This window comes from Apis dorsata, unplaced genomic scaffold (assembly GCF_000469605.1).
Source record: "Apis dorsata unplaced genomic scaffold, Apis dorsata 1.3 scaffold_52, whole genome shotgun sequence".
NCBI classification, from domain to species: Eukaryota; Metazoa; Arthropoda; class Insecta; order Hymenoptera; family Apidae; genus Apis; species Apis dorsata.
Genome location: NW_006263353.1, coordinates 2,924,566 through 2,935,340, shown reverse-complemented (window position 1 = coordinate 2,935,340; position 10,775 = coordinate 2,924,566). Strand labels below are relative to the sequence as shown.

At 23.4% G+C, this 10,775-nt stretch overlaps 4 protein-coding genes across 6 annotated transcripts in view; 1 reads left to right on the top strand and 3 right to left on the bottom strand.

The window, feature by feature from the left end:
- Positions 1-387: 387 nt before the first annotated feature.
- Positions 388-2,275, top strand: LOC102673235 (cellular tumor antigen p53). 2 transcript variants are annotated; one of them, XM_006609302.2, is made up of 3 exons: positions 388-577; positions 685-922; positions 1,007-2,275. In XM_006609302.2, exons 1-3 carry the CDS (start codon positions 495-497, stop codon positions 1,730-1,732), a joined length of 1,047 nt encoding a protein of 348 aa, XP_006609365.1. In that variant the 5' UTR covers positions 388-494; the 3' UTR covers positions 1,733-2,275. The 2 variants fall into 2 exon arrangements, with proteins under 2 accessions (XP_006609365.1, XP_006609366.1); XM_006609303.2 differs by having other exon boundaries at positions 389-543.
- On the bottom strand, positions 1,830-4,267 carry LOC102673538. 2 transcript variants are annotated; one of them, XM_006609305.2, is made up of 4 exons: positions 3,561-4,267; positions 3,272-3,485; positions 2,351-3,184; positions 1,830-2,273 (listed from the first exon to the last, which is right to left on the bottom strand). In XM_006609305.2, the coding sequence occupies exons 1-4, from the start codon at positions 3,800-3,802 to the stop codon at positions 2,034-2,036; spliced, it is 1,530 nt and encodes a 509-aa protein (XP_006609368.1). In that variant the 5' UTR covers positions 3,803-4,267; the 3' UTR covers positions 1,830-2,033. The 2 variants fall into 2 exon arrangements, with proteins under 2 accessions (XP_006609368.1, XP_006609369.1); XM_006609306.2 differs by having other exon boundaries at positions 2,046-2,273; positions 2,374-3,184.
- A 226-nt stretch (positions 4,268-4,493) lies between these two features.
- On the bottom strand, positions 4,494-5,483 carry LOC102673096 (oxysterol-binding protein-related protein 11). Its single transcript, XM_006609301.2, has 2 exons — positions 5,132-5,483; positions 4,494-5,056 (listed from the first exon to the last, which is right to left on the bottom strand). Exons 1-2 carry the CDS (start codon positions 5,361-5,363, stop codon positions 4,704-4,706), a joined length of 585 nt encoding a protein of 194 aa, XP_006609364.1. The 5' UTR covers positions 5,364-5,483; the 3' UTR covers positions 4,494-4,703.
- A 283-nt stretch (positions 5,484-5,766) lies between these two features.
- Positions 5,767-10,775, bottom strand: part of LOC102672967 — a 5,960-nt gene continuing 951 nt past the window's right edge. The window contains exons 3-15 of the mRNA XM_006609300.2: positions 10,321-10,598; positions 10,055-10,240; positions 9,839-9,971; positions 9,589-9,755; positions 8,282-9,484; positions 7,982-8,195; positions 7,722-7,904; positions 7,484-7,598; positions 7,201-7,388; positions 6,896-7,127; positions 6,624-6,790; positions 6,298-6,538; positions 5,767-6,226 (exon numbers count right to left, since the gene is read on the bottom strand). Coding sequence (XP_006609363.1) covers positions 6,039-6,226; positions 6,298-6,538; positions 6,624-6,790; positions 6,896-7,127; positions 7,201-7,388; positions 7,484-7,598; positions 7,722-7,904; positions 7,982-8,195; positions 8,282-9,484; positions 9,589-9,755; positions 9,839-9,971; positions 10,055-10,240; positions 10,321-10,598 — 3,495 coding nt within the window. The 3' untranslated portion in view covers positions 5,767-6,038. The remainder of the gene's footprint in view (positions 6,227-6,297; positions 6,539-6,623; positions 6,791-6,895; positions 7,128-7,200; positions 7,389-7,483; positions 7,599-7,721; positions 7,905-7,981; positions 8,196-8,281; positions 9,485-9,588; positions 9,756-9,838; positions 9,972-10,054; positions 10,241-10,320; positions 10,599-10,775) is intronic.

The following is a 10,775-nucleotide window of genomic DNA, read 5'->3' as shown; positions in this document are numbered from 1 at the left end:
CCGCCATAAAATAACGTGACATGTATCCATATAATATATAAATTACAGATATGTATGTAAACGCAAAAAAAAATTTAATTAAAAACATTAAAAAAATTTTTTAATTATTATAATATATATATAAAACTACTAAATACTATATAATATAATATATTAAATACTATATATATAATATATATTTATTATAATATTAAATAATATATATAATTATTTAATATCTTGTATTTAAAGTAATTAAAAATACAATTTTTTTATTTTTCTTAATTATTATATTAAATATATTATTATATTATTTTATTTAATCAACTAAAAACCTAGTTAAAAAAAATATTATTTCATGAAAATCTACATTAAGAACGATTTTATAATTAATTGAAAATCAACTATTATTTTAACAAAGGATATTCCCGCGGATATAAATGGCATCATTTTAGAGCAACGTGATTTAAGTTTAATGATTTGTTGTTACATAGATAATAAATATTTTATGGAATATGACCACTACGAATGGATTTTCAGACTCACAAGAGTCTGATATATTAGGTGAAGAAGATTACAAAATAATTGTGAAGGATATGTAAGAAATGTTGATATATAATAATTATTACAACATTCTTATGCGCTTCACTACTTTAGTTTTCTCTATATTAGATATTATATGTCATTACATATTATTTGATTTAGTGGATTTGTACCCTCATTTTGGTTTCAAAGTATAACAGAAGATAAAACGGAAGAAAAATATGATTTAACACAACAATATATAGAAGAAGAAAAACAAATGAAAGATGAAGAGGAAGAAGAATATTTTCAAGATCCTTTGGAGATCATTGATCCTCCTATTCCAGTAAGAGAAGAATTTCCTGGTCGTCATAATTTTCAAGTTTTATTAGTTAATCAAGATTCTAGTAAACATTGGGTTGTAAGTATATAATTGAAATATTATTAATCATATGTGTAAAAATTTAATATATAATGTATATTTGATTCCATTTATTTTATTTAGTATTCTCAAACATTAAAAAAAGTGTTTATTATTATGGAAGAAACATTGCCACTACGTGTTAAGTGGGAACCACCTGAGGATGGTTTTCTTTTACGTACTGCTATGGTTTTTAGTTTAGATCAATATGCTAGTGATCCAGTTAGAAGATGTCATAATCACATGGCACCAAATAATCCAAGTAATAGAGATGTGGATCCCAGAGTAATTAAACATGTTGTTAGATGTACACATCATCTTACTATGTATGAAGAAAGAAATGAACATTTATCTATAATAATACCTCTTAATAGACCACAACCTGGATCACAATATGTTCCAGTATGTTTTAAATTTTTATGTAAAAACAGTTGTCCATCTGGTATGAATCGTAGACCAACAGAATTAATTTTTACTTTGGAAGATCGTAATAAAAGAATTTTAGGTCGAAGAAGACTTCCTGTTAGAGTTTGTAGTTGTCCCAAAAGAGATAAAAAGAAAGAAGAAGCTGAAGTGACAGATGTACAACCTGATATAAAAAAAAGAATGCTTTGTATGCCAGTTGCAAAGAAAATAATGCCTTCCTGTGATACTCATGTATTCAATGTTCAATTAAATATTGTTGGGAAAGAAAACTATTTGGCTGTATTAAAATATGCATATGATATTATGGCAGGTCAAGCAATCAAAACTGGACAACTTGAATTTTTCAAACCATATATGGATGATATATTACATAAAACACCATAATACATACTTATATGAATTTTAAGTCTTTCATATGCTTTAAAAATCAAAAAATTCATATATTATCTATTTGTATATCTTATAATAATACATATTTTAATAATTTCATTTTATTAAATTGATCTTAATACAAGACTATATTATATTCTTTTATTACATGTAAATGTTAATATTATTTACATAAATATTCTTATATTAACATTGTGATATTATATCAAATTTTTATACTAAAATATAATGTACTTGTTAATTTTTATCAATAAAAATGAATAATTTTATTACTTTTTAAAATTTATATATTTTTTTATATTTCTAATTGTTCATGTGAGAGACATTCTATTAATTGAATGTTTAATGTGTATAATAATAAAGCATTTGGCAATGGTGCAGTGTGTTGTGATGATAATACCAAAGGACTTACAAGACTAGCAACATTTCTGCATATTTTTATTTCAATACCATTTTCTCCTTGACCATACAAAATCCATTTCCATGATGTTTTTTTTCCTATAGTACTAGTAATCCAAACAATTTCATTTTCACACTATATATATCAAAACATTTTTTATTTAATTATTTTTTACATATAATAAATAAATTTAATAAAATTGGTAAATATACCTGAAAGAAAAAAAGATCTTCACCATAATGTAATATATAAACAGCTTCTGAACCAAATGGAAGAGGTATTGGAAGTTTTGCACAAATAGAATAAAAATGAACTTGTGGTACTTCATGAATTTCATTCAAATGTTCCAATACTGCATTAGGTGTAATGATATTTTTACATCCACTTTGTTTTAAAAGCGGACATATTATTTGAGTACAGGATATAGAATCTATGGAATCTCCCCAAACTAATGTAGGAGATATATTGGATATTAAATTATCATTACTTGATATATTTGGTGCATTAATTTGTAAATAATTATTACCAACGCTCTTTATGCGTTTTTTTGATAATTCTCCAGTACTTGCAGATTTCGTTCGATCATATAAATTTAAACGTTCGTCAATATGATTTATAAATGTAACATTTGCTTTTGATTTTTCATTAGAAACTACTGTTAAATTATCTGCTGAGGCAGCTTTTTCCAATCCACCACGAAATAATTTAGTTAACAATAGTTTACATGTTTTCGAATTTATACTATTAGTTTTTCCTGCTACTTGCGTTAATTCTTTCTTTTTATTTTTTCCAAAAAGACGATCTCGAAGATTTTTTGTATGACATTCTGCTTTATTATATAAATTATCTTTAATATCAAAAATATCCCGAAATATCTTATTAAGTTTATCCGCAAGCAAACATCTCCCTTGACCTAATCTAACTCTACAAATTGGACAACGAGATGTCCTTGATCTACATCCAACACAAATGATATGACCGTGAACACATTGAGAGACTGGAGATAATGAATTTTCCAGACAAATTGGACATTCTAAAACTCGTATCTAAATAAATATAATAATTATTTTTATAAAATATTATAATATATATTTAAAAATATTTTAAAAAATTTTCGATATTAAATTACACACCACTCCAGCTACTGCATTTGCAAGTTTGCAAGCTACTTCTGGTAATGGTCCTTTTACGGCTATACCTGTCTCTTTTTCTTTTTCTTCCTCGATAAATCTCCAAATAGACAATTTTAAATTACATTCTTGATAATAATGAATCAATTCCGCTATTTGTTTTATTTTTAATCCTAATAAATCTTTTCCGTCAATACTAATTAAACAATCGCCAACTCTAAAAACGCAGCAACAAACAATTTAAAATTTTTAAATTTTATATATTTATTTCATCATTTTTTTTTATTCTTACCTAAGTCCTGCTATATCGGCAAGACTGTCAACTTCAATATGATTTATCCATGGATAAGGATCCCACTTCGATTTCGTTAAATGAAATCCGCAAGATTTACCAAGTGCTTTAGCTTCTTTTATATTTTTTAATATTATACAAATTTTTCCTGTAATTGTATCAATTGATGTATGTTCTTCTGTCATATAAATTTTAACACCTGCAGCTTCAGTTAAAAGTTTTGAGGTATACGTAACAGACATAGTTCTTTCAGGATTTATTTTCTTTTTTCAAATTTTTTTATTCACTTTTTTTTTTTCACTTTTGAATGATCATTAAATGTGATCATAAATTTAAAACACAAAAATAATTTTTTAAAGACAAATCTAAAACTTACTATTATTTTGTAAATTTCGATTTATTATCATAGTTATCTTATTAACTACATCAAATAAAATTTATATATCAAATATATAAATGTTATGATCTTTACGAGAACCACGTAATAACGAAACTGATCGAGTTTGTCTCTAAGCAAGATAAAATACTTGCCTGTTTACCTTCACCTAATTTTGTATCCTTGACATTTATTTTTTTAAGGAAATTGTAGCTTCAGCTTTTTCTTTTTACATCATCAACGTTAATATAAATTTAAATTGAAAAAAATATCTTAAACTTCATAAACATTATCTTTATTGAAGCATTTTTAATAATAATATTGAAGCATGTTTAATAATAAATACTTTAATAGTAATAATTATACTATACATATATAATTATTTATATTTTTATTAATATGTTATGTAATAATTACAAATATTTATCCAATTCTAGTCTCATCTTTAATTTATATATATATGTATATGTATATATGTTGTAATTCCTTTTTATTTAAAGATTTGAAACAATCTTTAACATAAAAAGGCCTTATATTTAAAAGTCTTATAAACATAGTAATTTTTTTTATTTTTATTTAATTAATATTTAATAAGAAGGCAAATTGTTCTTTAGCACTGATTGGAAGATCATATAGCTGGATTGTCAGTAATAAATTTAAAATATATCCTATACAAATTAATTAAAATGCATTAAATATATTTTGATAATGAAAGATAAAGAAATTTTTATCTATCTTTAATCAATGATATTAAAACTTCTAATAAATTATTGGTATAAGATATTGAGACATTGATTTAATGTGTGTAAAGTAGTATGTGCAGTTGCTTTAAGAACTAATAAATCAGGATCTAAGTTTAAATTTGAGTTCTCAATAGTTTGTGCTAATGCAAGATTATGTTTTTCTACTCTGCGTAATTGTTCTTGACAATTGGCAAATGCATCTAAAACTTCCAGTTTAGCAACTGGATTTCTATTGGAATTGGTAGAATGTTCTCTTGGAGGTAAAGGAGGATGGCTACTAGCTATTGCTCTAGTATACATTTCTGTAACAGCTCGCAGTTTGTCAACCCATTCTTGACGAGCTCGTGCATCTGTTGCTCTTAATTTTATCATATCACCTATATTAATATAAAAATGCTATATCATCATTTGAATTTGTAATCTAATAATGTTACTTGATATATTTCAAATACCTGTAGCAGAATTGACAGTGAAAGTATTAGAATCTTCATCACTTGGTGCAATCACTGCACCAGCTAAATATATTGAACATCGTGGTCGTTGATTTTTTTCAGATTCACTAAGAAAATAATGTAATTCACCAGTCTCTGGTCTAAGTATAAACCAACGATATTGCCATCCTTTCATGGCATTAGTATATTTATGTAATAAACCTTCATACGGATGTCTTATTTGAACATTCATTATTTATTATTTCTATTCTATGGAAGCCTCGTATTATTTAAATCAAAGTTGCTTATAGCGATCTGTCATCTGAATAGATACATCAAGGAAGGTTAGTCAAATAATCGTAAGAGAGGTTAGGAACGTTAATGTTCCAAAAATCAACACGATAATAATTATGTAAATAGATCATTAAACTCATTAGAAATGACAGTTAAAATAATATACAATTTTTATTAAAAAAAATAATAATTAATAAATTTAGTTTTATATTAATTATATTAAGAAAGGGAATTTTTATTTTTATTTTATATTTATTATAAATTGTACACAAAATATAAAATATATTTTTTTTTAACATATTAACATCTTTCAAATCGCAAAAATCATTTTTTAAAGACAATAGTCTATTGAAATAAAATAAAAATAAAAGATAACAAAAGTAAAATATAAAATATTCAAAAAAATCTTTCAATCTTATACAGTAATTAAATAACAAACTATAATCGCTGATTAATAAATGAAATTTTTAGAATATTAAATGAAACTTAATTTAGAAACGAAATGTAGAACAGCATATAAAGATATAAAAATACTTTTACGAAAATACTTAAACTATTACATTTAAAAATATTTTAATAATTTTAATTTTAAACATTTTAATTAAAATGCTAATGAGTTACATATCATCTTTTTTCAAGCTGATATCAAATTCTCTTCAATTAATTTATCTCGAATAAATGGTAATTCCACATTGTATATTCCAGATTCCAAATCATGATCAACAATCTTTATTTTAATACAATTATCAGGAACAACTAATTCTTTGATTCTTTCTTCTATTTCGGTAGAATATTGTCCATTGTCATTAATAGCTGCAACATCTATAAAATCATATTATAATTTATAATATCCATATTGATTCAAATATATATAATAAATATATATTACTTACTAATAATATTACAAATATTTGCAAGTGCATGAGGACTCATAAAATCTTTTGGCATAAGTCGTATATCTTTATGATCAATAAATTCAGTATTACCAAAATCAACAAAAAATACAGCACTTGTTGTAGGAGTGTAGCTACGACTTATACATATGGCACGATACCATCCACCATCATAAAAAGCAAGACAAAGTTCGGTATCACGAGGAATATAATAATCATTTGCTTCACAATATTCAGTCATCTTTAAAAATATTAAAATAATAAAAATATGTTATATAAAATTTATTTTAAATCATAATAAAATCTTACTAAAATATAAAAATTACTTTTTTTGGCATTATATCAAAAACATGAGTCATTAAATCATAATCTAAGGGACACATTGCATATTTGTAACTATCATCAATAGGATATAATACAAGTGCCTCAACAGTATCACCAATATTTCCTAAATCAATAGTACTTAAATCACCTGCCATATAGCATGTTTTATCTATAAAAAAAAATCAATATTAATCATTATCCAAATAATATTAAAAATGTTCGATAAAAACATTTAATTATGAATTTATGTAAATACATAATTTTTAATAATTACCTTCTTCAATTTTCTTTGATGCAGGTACAAGTAATTCACTTATTACTTTATTAACATTTTCTCCATTATGAAGTTTAAGATATACACCGTCTTTGGAAGGTACACCATCAAATGTACACAATAAAGGAATTTCAGTTCCTGTTAAATAATTTAGATAATCACTTACTTCTTTTGTCATAGGAATATCTATAGGAACATCTTTTAGGACAATCTTTGTTGTACAAGATCGAAGCTTTAAAAAATATTAGATATTAAAATTTTTAACTATATTCTATTATAATTATAACTATAATATAATAACAGACCTGTTTTAAATTATCAGATAAAATTTTAAGTTTTTTTATATTAGTAACTTCAGTATTACCAAAATCAATATATGAAATTACAATTTCATTATTTTGTATTTTAGTAACAATTGCACGATAATAATTTTCATCTGCAAATTTAGCAATTACCATCTCTCCCACAACTGGTGGTTTTTTAAAAAATGGAGCTATTATAAAAAAAAAAGAAAATAATAATTTTATATTAAATATTTACTTCCTATTATATCATATTATATTATATTATATTTAATATCATACATACATGTTTGAGCACATTTTGCAATATTTTGCATAACATAATTATAATGTTCTAATTCTGAAGTATCTAAAGAACGAGCATATAAAACATTGTGACTTCGATAAGAAGTAAGGCATACCTAAAAAATTAATCTATAAAGAACTATTTTCTTATAAAAATTTTCTGTATTCAAATTAAAAATAGATATTAAATGTAATAATTATTTTTTTATTAAAATTAAAATTGTAATTTATATATATACCTCAGATCCACTTTTCAATTCAGCATATTGTAATCCTTTCTGTTCAGGCATTGGTATCCAAGGTTTTACAATAGCTTTTAATTTATCTTGATTTTTCGAAATATTCGAAATTTCTATTTCAATTTCATGTTGTTCATTATTAATGTTTTGTGCTATCACTTTAAATTCATAATGATCACCTTCCTATAAATTATAATTATAATTATAATTATGTATAGAAATAAATATTACATATATTTTATATATTAAATATTTTAAACCTTAAATTTATGTTTAGTATCAATTATTTCACATATTGCACCAAATGCATAAATATTTGAAAAAATTTTATCACATGTTACAGTTTTATTAATTGGCATTATTCTAGCTTCATCTATTATAACCATTTTTAAAGGTGGTACAAGAGATAAAATATAGCCTCTGAGCCAATCACCATCAAATCTTTGACCACATATTAAATCTCCTACATTTGGTCTAGAAAAATTAAAAATTTTATAAATTATATCAAAATCTTATAAATAAAAAAATCTCTAATAGCATAATATATTATGAATATATACTTATGATTTGAACATTCTGCTTTTGCACACATTATAGGTAATTCTGTTAATAATTTTTCATAATCAGGTATTGCATTGTTAGGCAGTAATGTAATACTGTAGATATCATTTTTTATTTCTGCATGAATTTCTAGAATACCATTTTCTCCAATAGATACTGCACTTACTATACTTTTTATTTTGTTTAAAGAACTTGATAGTTTATCATCAGTTATTATTTTTGAAGAAATCATATTTTTATCAATTTTTACATTAGTTGAAATATCCATTTTTTGAATTATTTCTAAACTTGAAATATCGTTTTCATTTTGAACTTCGACATTAATAATTTTATTAGAATCAATCGATATCATTTTCACACTTATTACATCCTCAAATTTGAGATTCTTATATTTTTCATATGCTTTTTGTGATAATCGAATTTTAGTACAAAATTTTGGAATGTTCCTATATTTATCAATTTTACGAAAATCATTTGTTTGAGCAATTTCTTCATTACCATAATCGATATAATGTACTTTTACGGGATTTAAACATGTAACTACAGCTCTATGCCATACACCTTCGTATTCTATAGCACAAATATTTCCAATTACTGGTTCTACTTTTTGTGCATTTTGTGCTTCCCTTTGTAATTCAGTCATTAATTGAGAAATAGAATTCTGATCTTCTACTTTTTGGACCCAATATTCACAACCTTCCTTCATTATTATTGTTACATCAGTAAATTTTATTTTGGATAGAAATGTATTGTTACAAAAAGATATTTCATTTTCCATCATCGTTACATCGTTTTCATTAAATTTTTGCCATTTTCTAACATTTTCTTGACTATCTATTTCTTCTATGCTTTTAATATTATTGTTAAAAATTTCATTAATTGATTGTTTACATAAAAAAGAATTATTTCCTTCAATGGTTACTTCATTTTTCTTATATGTCTTCTGTTGATTAATAGTTTTTGTAACTAAATATTTTGAATCATTATTATTTTCATTATTGTTATTAATTGTACCAGATATATTACCCATATCTTTATTCTCTGAAATAGTATGAGAAATTTCGTTCGAATTTGTTATTGTGTTTATTAATTTTTTTGGTCGTCGTAGAGGTATTTGAATATTAGAAATATTTCTAGTAGATATTTGTTCTTCATTATTTGATTGAAATGTAGACATAGAATGCATAGATGTTACTAAAGCTCTAAAAATAAAATATGAAAAACATAAAATTTTAAAAAGCAAAAAAAAGTAAAAAATTTTCATATTTTTTTTAGTTGTAATATTGAAATACGAGAAAATACATACGGTATAGCTTGACATTCTATTTTATGTTGTGACCAATCAGCTATTTGACAATTTCTGCTACAATAAAATGTGTGGCATTTTTCACAAGTATATTTTGTCTTTTTTAAACATATTTTACATGTTCCAATTGCATTTTGTAACATATCTTTTCCATACTCATATAAACCCTATTACATAAAATTATATTATTAAATTATTATTAAAAAGTATTCTATTTCATTTTTTTAATATTATTTAATAATATACTTACAGAATTACGTTTTTCATATACTTTGTTAATATGATTATGAATTTCAGGATTAGGTTCTGGAATTTCATATAATGTATAACCCCGACCAAGTGAAACATGTCTCTTACCATCTGGAGTAATTGTTAATTGTCCTCTAAAATGTTTTTAATAAAAATTTATATTATATATAATTTATGTATAATTTAAGTATATTTTTTACTGAATTTTGAATAATACCTTGTCCATAATGTATTTGTATTTGTATAAGGTTCTGCATTTTCATATGGATTATATGTATATGGTTCACAAGGATATGGATATAATAAATCATTATCTGGTGTATAAGTATACTTTGGTAATCCTGGATTTGGTTGAATTTTTTTAAATATATCTAAAGGTTTGCCTCGTCCTCTTGTTTGTATCCTATATGTATTCATCTCTTATATTGTTGAACATATGTATATAATATGAATATATATAAATATTTTATATAATTTACTTACAATTCCTTATCTACTAATGTAATAGGTATTGCATTAACATTTTCACTTTCTTCTTCAACATTTTTAGTAGTAGATGTTTTTATAGATTGAATTCCATTAAAATCTTTTTCTTTGGCAAATGATACTTTCAAATGTAATGGTGGTATATTATGTAAATCTTTTATAGCATTTTCTGCTTCTCGATATGTATTATAACTAATATAAGCCCAATTAGTATTTGGACGATAAAAATATTCTTTGATTTGTCCATAGTGATTGAAGATTTGTAATAATCCATGCTAAAAAATCATAAATATAAAATATAAAGATATAATAATCATAAATATAAAAATAAAATATAAAATATAAATTCATTACTTTTTATTATTACTTTTAAATATAATTAAAAAGATATTAAATATTATTATATAATTATTTATTATATATTTTATATTAAAAAAATAAAATATACAATA